This window comes from Neovison vison, chromosome 5 (genome assembly GCF_020171115.1).
Source record: "Neovison vison isolate M4711 chromosome 5, ASM_NN_V1, whole genome shotgun sequence".
NCBI classification, from domain to species: domain Eukaryota; kingdom Metazoa; phylum Chordata; class Mammalia; order Carnivora; family Mustelidae; genus Neogale; species Neogale vison.
Window position 1 is genome coordinate 166,512,289 of NC_058095.1, and position 18,748 is coordinate 166,531,036.

General features: G+C 58.0%; 1 protein-coding gene across 2 annotated transcripts; it reads left to right on the plus strand.

Moving 5' to 3' along the window:
* Nucleotides 1-962: 962 nt before the first annotated feature.
* Nucleotides 963-18,506, plus strand: LAMP1 (lysosomal associated membrane protein 1). Of its 2 annotated transcripts, none has more exons than XM_044250159.1 (9): nucleotides 963-1,088; nucleotides 6,635-6,756; nucleotides 8,334-8,550; nucleotides 8,678-8,836; nucleotides 15,101-15,288; nucleotides 15,912-16,037; nucleotides 16,836-16,902; nucleotides 16,982-17,152; nucleotides 17,528-18,506. In XM_044250159.1, the coding sequence occupies exons 1-9, from the start codon at nucleotides 1,037-1,039 to the stop codon at nucleotides 17,665-17,667; spliced, it is 1,242 nt and encodes a 413-aa protein (XP_044106094.1). In that variant the 5' UTR covers nucleotides 963-1,036; the 3' UTR covers nucleotides 17,668-18,506. The 2 variants fall into 2 exon arrangements, with proteins under 2 accessions (XP_044106094.1, XP_044106095.1); XM_044250160.1 differs by having other exon boundaries at nucleotides 6,638-6,756.
* The last annotated feature ends 242 nt before the right edge of the window (nucleotides 18,507-18,748 follow it).

An 18,748-nucleotide genomic window follows, 5' to 3' on the forward strand; every position in this document is an offset into this window, starting at 1 on the left:
AGGGGCGGAGGCCTCGGTGGGGCAGCAGGACGGGCCGAGGAGGAGGGGCCGGGACACTCGGGGTCTGCACAACTGCGTGAGCGAAGCGGGGCGGCGGGCGGGGGGAAGGGCGTGCGGCCGGAGCTCCAGGCCGCGATGAGCGCAGACCCGGGGAGCCTCTAGGGAAACCAAGGGCTCGAGCACGGGCGAGCGCCGGGGAGAGGCCCCGCGGAGGCTCCAGCAGCGGGGAGGCCGCCAGCTCCTCTCCCGGGCGAGGAGGGAGGGGCGCGCTGCACCAGGCTCCGGCCCCCGCAGGAACGATGCCCGCGCCGCGCCCCCGCCCGTCCTCCAGCAGGGGTCACGGCCGGCGGCCACCTCCGAATCCCCTTCCGCCTCGCTCCGCCGGCAGCTCCGTCCTTCGCGGGGCCGACGGGGATCGCAGCGTCCAGTCCGCGTGTTCGAGTCCCGCCTTTCTCAGCCCCGCGTCCGGCCGCTGGCGACTCAGCGGCCGGCAGGAGCCGCCGGTACAGTGCCCGGGCCCCGAGGGAGCAAATGGTCCCTGTCGAGGCTCTCGGGCGGCCCAGGTCGGCGCGAGCCTCTGCAGGGAACCGCCCCTCGGGCCACCCGTCTCCTCGGGCGGACGCGGAAGAGCAGCTGAGGACCCCAGGCCCCCTGCGCCGCCCCTGGCCCCCTTCCGCTTCAAGCCGGCAGGCCCCTCCCCGGCCCGTAGCTGGGGTCACGTGGAGCCACGGTCACGTGCCTGTGGGTCACGTGCGAGGCGGGCGCTGGCCGGGGCGAAGCCGTCGTATCCTCGTGCTCTCGCGAGATCCGCGGGGTCACGTGACAGCGCGGGCGCGGCGCAGACTCACGTGACGGGCGCCGCCGGCCGAAGGGTCTCTCGCTTGCCGCGGGCGCCACAGCGGCCGGGCCTCTGGACCGCGGGACCCTCGCCCTCACGCCGCCCCCCGGCCCGCCCGCCCGCCTCCGGCGCCCGCCCGCGGTCCAACCGCCCCCGACCCGCTCGGCTCCCGCTCCGGCCTCGGCAGCGCTCGCGCCCATGGCGGCCCTCGGCGGCGCTCGGCGGCGGTCTCTGCTCCTGCTGCTGCTCGGTGAGGGGCCGGGGCCGGGGGCTGCGGGCCGGGCGGGGTGGGCGCCCGGTACCCGGGGGAGGCCGACGACGCGAGGGCCGGGGGGCCGAGGTCGGCGGCCGGGGTCTGGCGCGGAGCCGTCCGGCCGCTGCTTGAGGACGCGGGGCGAGAGGTCCGCGGGGGCCGCTTCCGCCGGGGGTCAGCGAACTCGCTGTCTGGGCGTCGGGTTGGGAAACCCGCGGCTTGCGGGCTTCGGGACAGCTGCTGGGGGGCCCCGGGGCCGGGTGCGCTGTGCGGCCGGGCCGGCGGGACCTGCCTGGGCCCCTGTCCTGCCGCAGACGCGGGTCTCCCCGGGAAGGGCCGCGGCGCGGCGACCTCGGCCTCCTAGAAGCCGTCGTGGCGCTCTGGGTTTCTTTCCGTCGGGTCGGGCGGGTGCGCCTGCGGTGCGTACGCGCGGGCTGAGCTGCCGGGCGGCGGGGCGCGCGGGGGAGCGGGGGCGCGGCGCCGGGCCTCACAATGGCCGTGTCTAGCGCGGGGTGCGGAGAGCGCCGCTGCTGTGCGGTGGCCGCTGGCCTCCGTCCGGACCGACCTCGGAAGCGGCGGGGGTGCCCGGTGCGTTCCCGACTGGGGCGTCTCCGCAGGAGCGGGGGCCGCGCGCTGTCTGTCGGGGGGTCACTGCGCGCCTTGGTTTTAAGTCTGTTGAGGGGCCCTTGATGAGGCTCCCTGTGGCCCCTTCGCTCCCCGCTAGAGCGGGGAGTTCTCCCGACGGCAGCGTCTGGAAGACCTTCCGAAGGGGGAGCGCCGTGCGGGAAGCGGACGTCGGGCGCCCGCCTGCCGCGGGTTCGCTCTCTGCCTCTGGGAGCTGTGACGGCGCCGGTGGATTCCGGCTCCCGTGTCTGTTCTGCCCGTCCCGCGCCCTGGGTGGCGGAGCCGCGCGAGTAACCGGAGGGGCGGCCTCACTCGGGCAGTAGACCCAGGGCTCTGCCCTTCCGCGGCAGGCGTGCGTCCTGCCGGAGGTGTTGCTGGATCTCGGACCGGCAGCGCTGTGCCTTCCTAGAAGGGCTCGCAAACTCGAGAGTTTCGGATTTTTGTGTTTTGAAACTCACCTTGAAAATGAAGAGAAGCAGCCTTGTTCCCTGCGTTGTGCCGGCTGGGAGTCCTGTAGGTGTCCTGAGCTGGCCAAGGCTTACTGGCTTGTCTTTTCAGGTTTTAGATTCCGTTGAAATCCAACTTTTAGAAAAGGTATATTCCTTTGGATTTAGATCCTTTTTTTTCCTTGAAGATTTTATTGATTGATTCGGCAGGGACTGCACCAGCGGGGAGCAAGGGAGGGGCAGGCTCCCGGCTGAGCAGGGAACCCGCTGTGGGGCTTGATCCCAGGATACCAGGATCCTGACCCGAGCTGAAGGCAGTCGCTTAACCAAATGAGCCACCCAGGCGTACCAAGGGTTTTGGTCTTAAAATTTTAAATGTTTGTTTGGATGCATAACTTCACCAGAAAGCATTTTTTCTAAAAAATACTTCAAACTTCAAAACTACAGATTCTTCCTACATTCACAATTTAAGTAATTCTTAAAGCTTCATTTGTGTTTCAGTATTTGGTAGAAAGCAAAACCAAGGGTGAACTGAAAGTGTCCAGTACTTGGGATTAGGTGACATTGCATAATGTGACTCTTTAAACCACTGGTGTTAACTAGATGACTTCCTTCCCCTTTCCCAATAAAGAACTGTCACTTAGGAAGCTTGAAAAGTTTTATTTTGATTAGTAGTATTCTTGATTGTGGGACTTTTGTCAGTTGCTTAGGTTGGTGACCAGATTCTTAGCTGTATTTGCAGTTGAAGTGCTCAGGGTCCGACTGTCTTGCTCAGACACTCCCGACTGTCGGCGTCCAGAGGACTTGACTGTGTGTGTAGCGTGAATGACCTTTCAGTTGTGCTGTGATCACTTACACACACATCTCCCTTATCTCACAGCCCATCTTGTGCCTCCCACGTAGTACGTCCTCCCTGCGTGCACACAGACGCCCCGGGTTACAGCGGCATCCCTCACCAGACGCACTAAAGTCAGCTCTTCAAGAGTGTCCGCACCCGGGCCCTGCCTCTGTGGATTGGGATTCCCTGTGAGGGATGGAACCTTGGTCTTTTTTTCTTCTTTATTTAAATCTTCACAGATGATTATGTATTACTGATTAATAAAAAAGTACTGAGTTTAAAAGCATCAAACCAAGACAGACTAGAAGTATTTCTTTAAAACAATATTTTTTGAGACTTTGTTTACTATTTGAGAGAGAGCATGCATGAGCAGGGGGATGGTGGGGGGAGAGGGAGATAACAGAATCCCTGTCCTGCAGGGAGCCCAACGCAGGACTCAGTCCCAGGACCCCAGAATCATGACCTGAGCCAAAGTCAGATGCTTAACCCTTCTTAGAAACATTTTAATGTAGAAGTTCATTGATGTGTTTGTTCGGAGGGCAGTGTCTTCATTTCAGAAATGAGTGTTTCACAATTGGAAACCTATTGCTCACTTGGCAAGTGTTGGAGAGGAAGCGCGGTTGGGATGTGGCACCAGTTCCAGATCACTCAGCATCACTAACTAGCTGTGTGACCTTGAGCAAGTCAAGGCCCCTGTCTCAGTGTCCGCAGCTGTGCACGGGAATCCGGACAGTGTTCCCCTGTTGCCGTGATAATTAACTGCGGAGTGCTTAGAGCAGGGCCTGGCACGTAGCAAGTGCCGTTAAATCAAACACTCTGCGTTTTGTGTCACATACTGAGGAGTCCGCGATGAACGCGGTGGTTGAAGTCTAAACAGTTCTATCGAAGTAAGCGTCAGTGCACGTGAAGCCGGTGCCTCATACTCTGATAGCCCCAGCGGCTCGGCACGCCTGTTCCAGCTCACAGGCGCATAAATGCAAGGCAGCAGCTGCTACCGGCCCAAGGTCACACGACTAGGAAGTGATGGGATGGTCTCTCGTGGTCCTGCTGACCGCTGACGGCTGTGCTTGTTGTAGGGAGGGGGGTCGCGACCAGTGGAAGTGTGCGGAAGGAACAAGCCAGATGTGCTCCTTCGCACGACCCCTGGAGAAGTGACCAAGTCCGTGCCTGCGGGGAGGACTTCTGTGGTTAGCCATTGCCAGCGGGCCGGGGGCTGGCTTTGAAGAGGGACACCCGCTCCTCATCACTGCGGCATTCTAACTCATTGAAGAAGATTTTTTTTCTTCTTAAACAGTTATCACTGTTACAGAATTTTTTTAAAAAAACACCTCAGACCATTAAAGGGCTCCGGGGTGGCTCAGTTGGTTAAGCGTCTGCCTTTAGCTGAGGTTGTGATCCCAGAACCCTGGGATCGAGCCGCGCGTCTTAGGCTCCCTCTCGGCCAGGAGCCTGCCTCTGCTCTCCTCCTGCCCCCTCCTTGCTTGTGCTCACTCACGCTCTGTCGCCTCTCTTCCAAATGAATAAATTTATTAAAAATCTTAAAGAAAAAAACTTTGGACCGTTAGCATACAGACATTTAAGAGTTTTATGTTCTGATGCTCTTGTCGAGCTCTTTTTCTTGACTGGAATCTGGCTTCTGGGGCTAAGTTTCTTGTTTGAACAACTGAAAATTTCTGGAGCCCTCCAGAATAATTGTGGGTATCTAGTGCTGGTAAAAGTTCAGATTTGTTTGGTAGTACTTCTTTTACTTTGAAGGCTTATATCCTCAGAGTATTTACTAAGTGAAAAGATTCTGTGTTTAAAAAGTTATTTAACGTTAAGTATATTCTAATGAAGGGCTTTGAGTCAGTAGAAAGTGTTTTGATAATTTCGGGAACTCATTTGTGGAAGTGCAGCGTGGTAAAAAGTGGTCCGTGCATGATCCCATGCGAGGCAGCCCCTGCCGTGTCAGCCCCTGCCGTGTCCGTGGCGTACACGCAACCACGCGTGACTCTGCTGTAGCCGAGCCAGCCCCGCAGACCTGTGAGGGCCTCAGGCCCAGGAGAGCCTTTGACTGGTGCACGAAGTAGCCCATGTACACCTGATCTGGGTCAGTGTCCGGTGTCTTCCTGGCTCCAGCGCACGGGCTTTAACACGCTCTGCTCGCCGGCGTCTCTCTGCGTCCCCGGGACGCTTAACCTGTCCTCTGAAGGCACGAGGAGGATTTGTTTGGTTTTTGAGAGCCTTTACTGAGTCAGAAACGAGCTGTGGCATTTTCTCTAGGTTTTACAGTGGAAATTCATTTATCAGAGTTGCCTTCAGTGTAGTCTTACCTGAATATTCTGGGATGTAGGTTAAAATTCTGCAAAGCAAAACACACCGCACAGGTTTATTCGCCCCAGTTGGCTTCATTCTCGTGCACCAGCTTCTTGTGAACACAGACTTTGGTATTTCTTGTACCGGAAACTTCCAGGAAGGTATGTGGGGTTTCTGGCTACATCTCGCTTTGTGCCTGAATAATAGTTGGCTTTAAAGATTTTATTTTCTGAAAGTTGAAAGGGTAAAATAAATTGTGTTTGTTGGAGTCATCCACTTTGCTAGGGACAGGGATTTTAGATTGCAGAGTTACGAGTGTCCGCGGAGTGTGTGCCTTCAGAGTGTGCCTGAGGCACATCGACACTCGGGAGTGGCAGAGGATACCTAGAGGGTGTGCAGGCACCGGCAGCCGCAAGGAGGGAGGGCATGTCACTGCTGAACCCTGCAGTGCGTGCTGCTGGCTGACAGCGGTTCGGCTTTAGGACGAGCGGAAACACCTGTTTTGCTGGCCGTGGAAGCTGAGCGCAAGGACACACTCAGCTTGGAGGAGTCAGCTGCTGCTCCGTGCCTGGGCCGGCTGATGCCCACCGATCGCCTGCTTGGGGCGGTGGGTGTCATGAAGCCAGACGTGGCACTGACCCTGAGAATTTAAGGAGGAAATAGCCATCATTGCTGCCGAGCTGGAGGGACCTGTGAGAATTTCATTCTGTCCCCTCCTTCTGGGGGTATAGCAGCCCTCCCCAGATATGGTGACCGGTGTCCTAACATCACCCGGCCACGTCCAGGTTCTGTTGAATCGCTTCTTGAGAAGCTTTCTGAACTTGGGCCCAGAGCTCGGATCTGTGAGCCCATGGCTTTTCCTGCCATGCCTGCGGCCCGTGAGAGGTAACACGATCTGACGCTGGCACTGGATGGCACCAGTTCTCCCACGGGCTGCTGCAGGTCAGTATTTAGGCTGTCTCGTGCCTCCAGGACCCACGCGCGTCTTCCGGAGGCCCTCTGAGGACTGAGTGTGCAGCGGCGTGTGCCCAGGGGTGCCCTGGGAATTTCCAGGTGACCTCTCTCCCCATCAGTGTCCTGACAGCAAGCATTAAAGAGCTGTCAGCCAGGTTGGCAAGCTGATCGATGGACTCAGAGTTACCGTTTCCAAACTCGTATCTAGGAGAGACAGGACAGAAGACCCAGCTGAAACCAGCCTGGTAACCCGTGTATCTCTTTCTTTTAAGCAGCCCAGTGGTGTCTCCTAGTAAAGCCCATTGTTGCCACAGCTGGAGGCAACAGAAGCACCCGCTTGTATTTTTAAAACTGTCTTTGGCTATTTCTGTCTTTCTTGGAATTAGCAGGCCTCGTACATGGCGCAGCAGCGATGTTTGTGGTGAAGGATGCCAGCGGGACAGCCTGCATCATGGCCAACTTCTCCGCTGCCTTCACGGCCAGCTATGACACCGGGAGCGGGCCTAAGGTAGGAAACACCAGGGCCTTCGTCCGTGTGTGCGGTGTGTGTGAAGGGTCTTTATTATTATTTTAAATAAGTGTTTGGAGAAGGACCTCGCCGTAACACGGTCGGCGTATGCATGTACCCCACTGGGCCGCCGCCCGTGCTCTGTGTACCCTGAAGCCGCAGTCGTGACTAGTAAGCCGTCCTGTCCTCTGCTCTCACCGTCCGGTAGGAGAGTTGGCCCAGACTTGTGCACGAGTCCTCTCTCTGGTCACAGTGCTGACCGGCCTGGTGTGCTGGAGTCCCCCTGGGACCCCGGACGTCTCACACACTCTCGGGCTCCGGGCACAGCTGTGTCTGCTGTTTGCCGAGCCGCCTGCGAGCGCGGTCCCACTCTGAGATGCTCCTCAGTTGCCCTCTTAAAGCGCCTTGTACTCCTGCAGGATAAAAAAAGGCCTTTTGCATCTGTAGATCTTTCTTTGTTAATTACCCTGCTGGACATTCCACTTCTTCTGTTTAACATCGACTCTTAAATGTGTCTCTCAACCAAATATTTTCAGTTCTTTGTTGAAACCACAGTTTTTTCCTGCCCAGCCCCAATGTTGACAGCATCAGATTATCTTACTGCCACCGCGGGATGGTGGAGGGGGCCCGGCGTTGGTGGGAGGGACAGAACTCCTTTGGAACACTCGGGGCTTTGTGCCACACGGTCAGGCCTCATCAGCTCGTGAGTGCGGTCCTCCACGTGAGCGTGCTTGCACCCGAGAGAGGCGGTGTCTGGGCAGCTTCTGTACCGCAGAAGCCTTTCGAGTTACAGAGACGGGTCCAAACACCTCTTGTGGTCCTTACCACTGTTTTGTGTTTGGATTTTTTAAATGTAATTGTGGTCTATATCATGTTCCACAAATGGGATCTCCCTGTGCTGCCGTGGGCCCTCCTGTCACGGTAGCTCCGTCACCTCATGGAGCTGTCCTTTCGTGGAGCAGCTTTAGTGGACAGCATTGCTGCACTTTGGTTAGTCGGTGCAGCTCCTTTGGGGGGTCTCTGGGTGGTTTTGTAGTGGTTCGTGTTCCCTGCAGTGGGCAGTTCGGCAGCAAACACCCCCTTGTCTGTGTGTCAAGTACAGTCGACGCACACTTGGGTCCGTTTCCGGTGTGTAGCTTCGTGATTTGACAGGTTGACCCAGCTTGCTGTGCCCAGTGCTCATGTAGCGGCCCTCGGTCCCGCGAAGATGGACTTCCCAACATTTTCATAGCAAACAAGTGGTAGTGCTTTTGTCCGATAAAAACAACACGGCTCACTTGAAGCCTGGTAAGAATTACTTCAGTGTAACAGCACGGCTTCCGTTTTAATTCTGCTGTGAAGTCATGTTAGCAAAGAACCTTTGATTGAGTAATTGTCAGCTTTGTCTTAAACATGCTTTTCACGTACCGACACGTAATACTGATTTTCTTTATGTTCTTATTTATGTTAAAAACGAATGTGCTAATGGTGGCATCTGAGAAGGGGCTGAGGTCCGACTTCCTGAAGGCCGTTCTTTGGTGTGTCTGAATCCCTTTTGTGACCTGGGTTCTGACTGGGTCTGTCATCCTTTGCTCTAGAACGTAACCTTCGACCTGCCGTCTGATGCAGCCGTATCAAATAGCAGCTCCTGCGGCGGAGAGCGCGCGTCGGACCCCAGTCTCAGGATCGCTTTTGGAAGAGGACATGCACTGGCCCTCAATTTCACAAGAAATGCAACACGTTACAGTGTTCGGCTGATGACTTTTATTTATAACTTATCTGACACACAGATTTTCCCCAATGCAAGCTCCAAGGGTAAGAACCCAAACCCACCAGTTATAAAGTTAAGAAAATTGGATTGGAGAGTATCTAATATTTCAAAATTTTTTAAAATGTTAGTACTTTAAGTGCTTAAAAATTGATTTTTTTTTTTTAAATACAGATACCCAGACTGTGGAATCTGCCACTGACATCCGGGCGGACATAAATACCAAGTACAGGTGTGTGAGCACCGACCAGGTCCACATGCACAACGTCACCGTCACACTCCGCGACGCCACCATCCAAGCGTATCTTGCCAACAGCAGCTTCAGCAAGGAAGGTAGGGTGCTGCCATTGACCAGGGTGCCCAGTCCCAGCTCCGGTGGCTGCACACGTGGCTTTGAGCCCAGGCCTGAGGAGGACGCGTGTGGGAGGGCTCGTGCAGCCAGGACTGAGCTGGGGCCTCGCGCTAGAATTGCTGAACGTGTTTTTCTCTGGAGAAGGTAACTTTTTAGGTGAGGTTGGACAGATACTGATTTAAAAGGGCAAAGCAATTGCATCCTGTCAGGGTCACAAGATCTCTTCCCGTTCAAGCCAAGTGTGATTCGACCAAGACCTAGGCTTAACTTCTGTCCAGCTTGACGGGCTGAGGGGCAGATGGTGGAAAGATCTCGAGCGCCTTTCGGGGAGGGGGTTGGGCAGATGAGCCACCAGGGAAGCACCCACCAGCCCAGCTCCACTGGTGGGCTCTGGGTTCCAACAAGACAGGACCCCAGGCCCCCCCAGCTCTGTGGTCTTGGGTAAGGTGCTCAGCCTCTTTGTTTCCTTCCCTTGTGAAGTAAGAACAGCCCGTGTTAGCAGGTCCGTCAGCTTGAGATGGAAATTCAGGCCGATTGCTTATCTCAGGGCCCCGCTCTGAGCTCGTAGTAAAGCATGTTGTCATCCGGCTGTGACTGCAGAAGGCTCTCTCAGTCCTCCAGTCGGCTCCCAAGTTGCGGTCGTCTTCTGGAAGGGTGAGGGGCTGATGGCCTTGAGGAAGCCGCCCTCCTCCTGGTGCTTAGCCGAGCTCCCGCGAGCCTTGGGTTGCAGCGCCCCTGGGGTGAGACTGGCTCCTCGGAGGTGCCTGCTGGCCTGTGACGGACGTGCACCAAGTCACTGCTGCCGAGGGGCGCGACAGACTGATCAGCGGTCTGTGCCGTTGGGCGCGGCCCTCCTGAGAGGCCTGTCTGCTCTGGCCTGCAGAGGCCATCCAGCTCACCTCCAGTTTCTCTAAGGCCGGTAAGCGAAAACTGGATGTTGTGTTTATCAGTTCATAGTGAAGAAAAACCAAACGAATGTTTCACAGCACATGAAAATGGCGCGAAAGTCAAGTTTCAGTGCCTGTAACGAGTTTCTTGCAGCACAGCCGTGTTCGTTCACACACCCGTTTCTACGGATGCTTTCACGCTCCCGTGGCGGAGCTGGGACGGCACAGCCACCAGACAGCCCCAGAATCTAGAACGTTCGCTGTCGGTGACTGGGAAGAACACGTGCAGCAGTGTGCGGGGAGGGGAGGGAGGTCTGTGTGCCCTGCAGCCGAGGAGACGGGCTAGGCGGGCACTCTCTCCACGCCCGCGCCGGGGGAGCCGAATGTGTGCGCGTCAGCCAGCAGGCTCGAGTGTGCGCGCCAGCCAGCGCCTGCTCAAGCGGAGGAGTGACCGCGCAGGGCTTTGGGTCACGCAGAATGCCTCCGGTCTCCAGGCGGTGGCCGCGTTCCGTCCCCAGCAGTCTTCTCCCTCCTGCCTGGAGCAGAACGGAAGAGTGGAAACTGCCGCGGCCTTGGGAAATGGGAGCGTCCGGGTTTGCTGGCTCGGTGCGGTGAGCTCACTGCTGCCTGGGCCTCTGGTGGCCGCGGGGTGGAGCTCCTGGCCTCCACAGCTGGTTTTCTTCTGCTTGGAAAGCTTCTGGCCACGGGCCGAGATGACCTGGCCTCCCGTGTGGGCTGCCCCGCTCCTGAGGCTCCTGAGGGCACTAGAGCCCAGGGCAGGGCTTGGTTTCTGGGCTAAAGTCACACGCGAGAATGTTGAGAGGCTAATTTCTTGTGAGGTTATTTTGTTTTTTGAAGAGATTTTATTTTTCAGAGCAGTGTGAGGCTCCCCGTTAAACAGCGAGTGCGGGCTTCCCAGAGCCTCGTCCGCACACGCACACAGTCCCTCACCGTCGCTGTCCTGCATGTCGCTCCCGGCAGAGGACGTATGCGTGTGATTCCAGATGGAAAAGCTGCCAAAAGGAGGTGGTCCCTCCTGTGCCTGCATCCTGCCGCTGGCCCCGTCTTTGGAGGCCTTCCGTCCTGTCCTGCAGAGGGTTGCCGGGGGGGAAGCTACCTGCTGTGCTCTGTGAGCTGTTGATCAGAAACCCGGTCACAAAGTTCAGCCTCACTCCCCACCCCCCTTGTGTCCCGTGCTTCATCAGAGCTTGCTTCCATTTTATGTTAAAGCTGCCTCTGCTGATGAGTTTGCTTTGGAAAGGAGACGCGCTTCCTCTGAAAGACGCTAGAGCGCTGTCCTAGTGAGTCCGCTGGGAAGAGGGGCTAAGAGGCGTCCCCGAGATGCACAGAGTGTCCCGTACAAGTTGGCGTGCCCCTGTGACAGGCTGGCCGGCTCGGTGAGGTCATGGCATACCTGCTTACTCTTCATTGGATGGGAAGGAGTCCCCATTGGGCTTTTGGACTCCTGTCCCTATCAGGTCACATTATCTACAGTCACCCCTGATCGGTCTTTACCTGGCGTGCTAAGAAACGAAACCAGCAGACAAAAAATGTGGCCAGGAGCTCCAGGGACCATCCCCCTCCCCCCACGTACCCCCAACGCTGTGATATCTTTTTTATTTTGGGGGATGTGGACCTCCAGTAGCCTGGGGCCTAGTGACTGGGGGAGTTCTCAGAGTAGCCAGGGAGGAGCTCCAGAATGGGTGTCTGCTCTATGGGGAGGGGCCGCACCGTTCCCAGAGATGACCGCCGCACGCCTTGAGCAGCACAGGTGAGCCGTGCGGGCCCACTTTCTCGCGGTCCTGCTTCAGGACGTGCGGCGCGTTCTGTAAACACGTTTGCACACTTTCGTTTTCCTCTACCTCTGTTGGAAGAAAACAGTATGCAGTGTCTATACCATACAGAATGTGTTAATTGGTGGTGTTATTGGCAAGGCTTCTGCTCAGCAGTAGGCTTTTATGATAAAGTTTTTCGGGGAGTCAGAAGTTAAAGTGGGTTTTCGAGTTTGTGGGGGCCGGTGCCCCTCCCCCATGTCATTTAGGGTCAGCTGGAGTTGATGACCTGACCTGAGCCATACTGAAGCTCTGCTGCTCACGTGTCCCACTGTCCTCAGCTCTCTGTGAGCTTGGGGTCTGATCTTCGGAGAGCCTCCTGGCTAGCCCCTGTCACACCACTCTTAGTCTGTGCTGCGGTCTGTGACCGTGGTGTGCAATCCAAGGGACCCCTGTCAAGCAGGAGGTCTGATGCAGCTCTCACTTGTATCACGGCAGCGTATGTGGCTTTTAGAAGTGTTGGGTTTCTGTTAAAATTGAATCATTTGTTTATCTCCTTTTGTGCCGGTTCCGTTTCTTTGGTTCCTAGGCACAGTTTTTTTGTTTTTGGTTTTTTGGTCTGTTACCCAAATTGTAAGCTGCTTCAGGGAAAAGATTCCCTTTTACTTATGTTAAGTATATTTTATCTTTTTGTAGTTTATTCTACTCTTAGATTCTTCACTAAGAATTGTTCCATAAAGGGGCGCCTGGGTGGTTCACTCGTTAAGCGTCTGCCTTCAGCTCAGGTCATGGTCCCGGAGTCCTGGGATCGAGCCCCGCGTCGGGCTCCCTGCTCCCCCGGAAGCCTGCTTCTTCCTCTCTCACTCCCCCTGCGTGTGTTCCCTCTCTCACTGTGTCTCTGTCAAATAAATAAAATCTTAAAAAAGAGAGAATTGTTCCATAAAGATAACATCCAAACATTAGTAAATTTTCGGTCACAAAAACCCACGTAAAGTTTTTATTTGATGAACTGCGGTGTCGGGTCAGGCTTCTGCGGCCTCGCTCGTCTGCAGTGTGCTGTTGTGGGGGCCTGGACCAGAGACCCTGGTGCGCTCTGTCCCTTCGTGTGCGCTGTCTTATCAGAGAAGCCTGTGCTTGGCAGATTCTGGTTTAAAAGTGTCGCGCACAGGCCAAGGCTGCCGAACGGTCCCAGCAGTTTCGCTGGGGCAGGTGAGCGCCGAGGAAAGCAGCATCTGTTCTCCTCTGCAAGGGTGGTAGGTCGTGATCATTCTGGTCAGTGTGGAGAGCTCTGCCTGGAGGTGGGGCAGGGGGCACGTTCCCCTCTGTGGGAACTGCCTTTCCTGCCCCAGGCCCGCAGAGGATTTGTGTTCATTCATCTTGGCGTCTTGAATTTTGGTGCATGGCACCTGTGGATGCCTCTGGGACCGCTCGTTCAGAATCGGGACTTTTCGGTATGGTTGACCCAAGTTCATGTCCCACCCACTCCCGCCCAGTTTGGCAGCATTTCTCCCTTGGGAGGGACTCAGCGTGGCTCAGGGTGAGGGGCTGCTGCTCACGTGTCCGTCCCCACGCGAGCCTGAGCACACGGGCTTCCCTGGAGGTCGGCTGCTGGTGGGTCGTCTGGGGCCTCCAGGCCGGGAGCCTTTGAAAATCACTGCGCGGGGCTCGTGGAAGGGCGCGTAGCCTGCGCTTCTGGGGTCCCGGGTCTTCCCAGAGGCGGCCTCACGCGCGGGTAGCACTTAGCACACGCCGTGCCTCCTACTTAGGATTTCCTCATCGTGGACGGCGCGCTCCGCGAGGTAGGGCTGTCGTTCCGCTCCGGGGCGGGCTGGCCGGAGCGCGGACTTGGCATTTGCAGCAGGGGGAGGAGCACGCTGTATCCGTGCAGATTCCCGCGGTCCCGACGGTGCGCCGGCCGTGCTCCCCGGCTGACACCTGGCACCCCGCGTTGTGAACACCGTGGGTCGTGTGTAAAGATGCCGGTCAGAGCCGTGGAGGTGACTCTCCCCCGTGCGTGTCGAGGATCAGGAGGCCACCTGTTCTCCTCTTGCTGGTGCACAGTTAATTGTGTCACGTGTGACCCTTTGTGAGGTACTGACCCGCGCAGCTGTGACCCGAGCCTACGGCTTAGCTCTGGCGAGAGGCGGGCGGCACGGCCAGCACATCCCGAGGGCCGTCTCCTGCGCGTTCGTCCTGCCACCGCGAGCCCAGGTCACACCCAGTCCGTCGCGCTCTCCCGTCTTCACCTCCGGGCCGGAGCGGCATCCGACTGGACGAGACTGTGTAGTGTGAAGACGCGCCGCGTGCGCGGACTTTCCAGGAGGCGTGTGGAACCACTTCTGTGTCAGTCTTCCTACGGGTGAACTTGCCCGTCTCCCCCCAGCTCGACTGCCCCCGGGCAGATGGTCTGTGGAGGAGGAAGTGGCAGGAAGCCTCCTTTGAGCCCGGCGCAAGAAGCCATCAGGTGCTTGGAAGTTTCGGCGTCTTCCGGCGGGCGCCGTGGCCCTGGGAGCAGTGGGCCGGCTCCCTGGCTCAGCGGAGCAGAAGTGGGGGCAGGGCGGGAACTGGATGGCAGTCGTGGAAGTCCTCCACACTCCGCGGTCATCCACAGAAAGAGGGTGGGAAAACAGCTTAGTTCAGGACTGACTTAGTTCAGGTCTCCCGGAAGCGCCGAGGACGGTCCAGTCGTGTTCAGAGAAGGAGCGGTCTGTCCGGGGTGCACCTGCAGAGAACGTTCGTTTATCTTGCTTTGGTTCCGTCTGCCCTGGCTTTGAATATGGATTTTTGTTGTAAATCCCAGATTAAACTGCTGAGATCTCCTCGGGGGGCACCGTGTGCCCTCTGCCAGGGCCTGTCCTGCTCCAGCTTCCCTCACTCCTAGATGGCGGTTCCTTCCTGGGAGTTTCCACCCACACTTTACGGGGCCTTCTCCCTGCATGAGGGCGCCTGCCTGTGGGTGCCTCCGCCCCTTCCTGCTCCAGATCACCCCCGCAGCTGGCTGACTCTGGGGCCTGGTCTCAGCGCTGGCCTCGTCCCGCAGGGGGCCCACCAGACGCTCATTCCTCTAAGGCCCTCCTGGGTTCGTCTCCCCCGGGCACCGTGCTGACACCCCGGGCTTTGCCTGGTGCGTGTTTCTGGGGCTGTCTCTGTCCCTCCTCCGGAGCCTGAGAGGTCCCCGGCGCCACGCCTAGCACGCAGCCGCACGGAGACTTTGTTGGAACGACTGCCGTTCGCAGCGGCGTTCGGCTGCCTGTCCCGGCGGCAGGTGACGGTCGACGTTTCCTTCACAGTACGATGGGAGTTGCGCTGCGCAGAGGGTTAGGTCTGTGAGGGCAGGGCTGCCCAGAGGCTGAGCTGCAGGAGCGTCAGTCAGAGCCGTGCTGCGGCGGCAGGAGGGAGGGCGGCCCCGTGGCACCTTGGCGCCCACCTGTCCCGTACTTGCAGCGTGCGTTGGCGCGTGCCGTCCCTGGGCGGACCGAGAAGGCACATTCTGCGTACGGGGCGCGCGGAGCAGCGGCGGGGGTGCCACCGCTCCCGGTAGCTGTGAGAACCGGGACTTTGTCTCTCTTCCCTCTCGTCTGTCCAGAGACGCGCTGTGAGCAAGACGGGCCTTTCCCAACAACGGCGCCGCCACCGCCTCCCCAGCCTTCGCCATCCCCAACGCCCGAGAGCCCCTCCGTGTACAAGTACAACGTGAGCGGCGTCAACGGGACCTGCCTGCTGGCCAGCATGGGCCTGCAGCTGAACGTCACCTACAGGAAGGAGGACAACACGGTAGGCCCAGCCCCCAGAGCCCTTTCTCGGCGTGTGGAGGGTTGGTCCGTGAGCAGCAGGACCCCGCGTGTGAGTCTGAGTGAAGTCCGAGCTGTGGTCGGCTTCTCAGCCCACGGCCGTGCCCATCTGTCCGCATGCAGGGCTGCTGCTCCCTGAGACAGAATCAGGGAGTGGTAGGGGGTCCCCAAAGCTGAAGACACGTGTCGTTTGGCATATTCTTTGGGACAAGTTTACTGATCCCTAAGAGAATGTTAAATTTCGCTTTAAACTTCACTGCTCCAACCTTTTTTTATGCTTTTCTTTTGAAATAATGATTCTCTCTGCTGGTAAGCACAGCTTCAGACTGTGCAGGGCGCTTGTGATGGGCGTGAAGCCTGCGGCTTTCCGAGATGGGGCGGAGGGCCGGGTGTGCGTCCTCGTGAAAGTAGTAACAGGAGGAGCGGGGAAAATGGTTTTGGAACCCAGAAATCTGCGCTGGGGGAACTTCAGATGTTTTCCTTCTGGTTTTGGTTAAAATGATTGTGGCCTTGAAGTTCCTGTTTTAAGATTCCTTTTGTCCTGACCAGAGTAGGAGGAGCCAGGGCAGGAACCCGCAGGGTAACTCCTTTGCTTTCCTCACTTAGACCGTGACAAGAGTGTTCGGCATCAACCCCAATAAGACCACCGCCGGGGGGAGCTGCGGCCCCCAGCTGGTGACCCTGGAGCTGCGCAGCGACAGCGTCTCCCTCCTGGCCTTCCAGTTTGGGATGGTGAGGCTTCCGCTCCCCCGCAGCCTGGAGGCTTTGGTGTCAGAACCGGGTCGGGCCTCGCTCTGCCGCCCGCTGTGGCTCTTTCTCCTGTCCCCGCTGGCCTGCTGCCACGCGGCGGCGGAGCCCAGGGCCCTGTGCGCTGGCTGGGGCGGAAATCCCCAGCTCTGCCTTTGTGAGGAAGGGGGAGTCTGCTTTCTCTGCCTTCTTTTTTTTTTACTGGTGTTTTGGACCCTCGCCCCCTACCCCCATCCTATGTTTCCGTGAGGAGCGTCTTGGTTGGTTCTCGACACCGCAGACGTGGGAGCAGCCCGCCCCGCTCGGCCCAGCCTCCCCCTCACGCACTGTCGTCCCCTGGCACTTGGTTGCAGGGCAGCGGCTCTGCGTCCCGGCTCTTCCCTTCCTTACACCCGTCGGGGACGCATCCCCTGTGAAGTTAGCGGAACCACACGGGGGAGGAGCCGTGCCCTCGGCAGGTGTTGACCTCACACACCGCAGAGGAGCCGAGCGGCCGTTGGGTTTCTGCTGAGAAGCTCGACGGCACTGGGAAAAGCCTGCTTTTGTAGACTAGGACTCCTGCGGCCCCTATTTGAGCAGAGTCTGATTCAGTAAAAAGGTCTCGAAGGAACAATCAAGATTTCATTCTCGAGGGGCATGGGATGCCTTTAACAGACGGCGTACCCCACAGCTTCACGCTGGAGCTAGGAACGCAGGCTCCGGTGTACCACCGGACGACCCTTCAGGTGGGACGCTAGCGCGGGAGTCTGGCGGGTCGTTCAGGGCTCTTGTCTTCTCTTTAAGAACGCGAGTACAAGCCGGTATTTCCTGCAAGGAATCCAGCTGAATATGACTCTTCCTGACGCCAGAGGTGAGACCCCCACAGCACCCCACCCCGGCCCCGGCCCATCCCGGCGCCCCAGAGCACTCACTCTCCCCTGCCTTTGCAGAGCCCACCTTTAAGGCCTCCAACAGCTCTCTGAGGGCCCTTCAGGCCTCCATCGGGAACTCGTACAAGTGTAACGCTGAGGAGCGTGTGCAGGTCACGGACGCCTTTTCCGTCAACATCTTCAAAGTGTGGGTCCAGGCATTCCAGGTGCAAGGTGACAAGTTTGGGTCTGGTGAGTAGCCTCGAGGGCAGCGTTGCAGACTCCGCACGGGCCTGCCGGCTGTGCTCCTGGGTGGGCAGCTGAGGCACTCCGCAGAGCAGACTCCCCTTCGCGCATTGCCTTGCTTTTGAGAGGTCCGGCGTCGCGGATGTGGGCACAGAGGGCCATGGGAACGGAGGTCATGTTAGGAGCTGGCACGTGTCTTCCCCTGGGAAAGCAGGATATGGGAATGCTGGCGCGCGGCCTGCGGTGTCCGGGCGGTGGTGGATGAGCCTGTGCTGTTCCGTCCTCCCGGCCAGGCTATGGGCACGGGCGGGGCGGGGGGCGGGGCCTGTGAGGTCGCACGGGGACAGCTGGCGCGAGCGTGTGCGCTCCCTGTGTCCGCAGTGGAGGAGTGCCAGCTGGACGAGAACAGCATGCTGATCCCCATCGCCGTGGGGGGCGCCCTGGCCGGGCTGGTCCTCATCGTCCTCATCGCCTACCTCATTGGCAGGAAGAGGAGCCACGCCGGATACCAGACCATCTAGCGCGGCCGCGGGAGGCGCAGACCGGCCGCCGCTGCGGGGCCCTGCTCGTTCCCCTGAGCTTAGATGGGTGTTAAGGGAGACACACTTTCTCGCAAACTGATTTTCAAATCCGCTTTATCCAATGTGAAGTTCATCTTGCAACATTTACTATGCACAAGAGTAACTCTGAAATGACGGTGTTAATTTTGCTAACTGGGTTAAATATTTTGCTAATGGTTCAGCGTTAATATTTACCAAAGTAGAACTTTAAGGTGGGGAGGGTCAGAGTGCTTTTCTGAGAGGGCACCGGCTCTGCCGTATTTGGCTTTTTAAGATTCTGGTGTTTGGCCTCTTCGTTCTTGACTGAGATTTTCAGCCTTGCCAAGGAGGGTCCCTGGTCTCGACCTTCGGGCCTCTGAGGAGGGCTGGCTAGCGTTAGGCTGGTTAAGAAACTAGTAGAGAAAGATCTAAAAACAGAAGTACTCCAAAAGGTGAAAATCTGGAACGCTTCAGTTAAGCTGTAGAAGCCAGGACAGGCCCGGCCACCTGCCCCCAGGCCGTGCGGCTCAGTCCCTGGGCACGGGCGCCGCCGCGCCTCCGGCCTTTCTGCGCCCTGCCGCTCGAGACCGGCACTTTTTTAAAATAGATAAATGGGTGTTATTTTTATTTACCTTTTTGTACAGTGATTCTCAGTCTTCTGTTGGAGGTCCAGGGCGAGCCTGTGCCGCACTTGAGTAAACACTGGGTATCGCGCTCTGCTCGACCCGCTCGCCGCTCCGGCGGCTGTGCACTGAGGACCCTGCACGTCGCGCGTTGCTGTAACAATGCTAATAAAACGTGTCTTTCTTTCTTGGTCTGGACCTCGTGCTTCTGTCTGCTCTCACGCGAGGTCTCGACGAGCAGGGGCGGTGGAGGGCAGGTGTCTGCCGTGCCCCCAGCATCCCACCCGCACCACGAGGACGACCCTGCGGCCCCACCGCTTCGGACATGGGCCACCTTCATCTCCCCGCAGGGTGGTGGCAGCAGGAGGCCCCTCCCGCTGTGCTCAGCGCTTTCAGAGCAGGAGCTGAAGCCTAAGGTTTGTTTTAATTCTTCTTTGTAA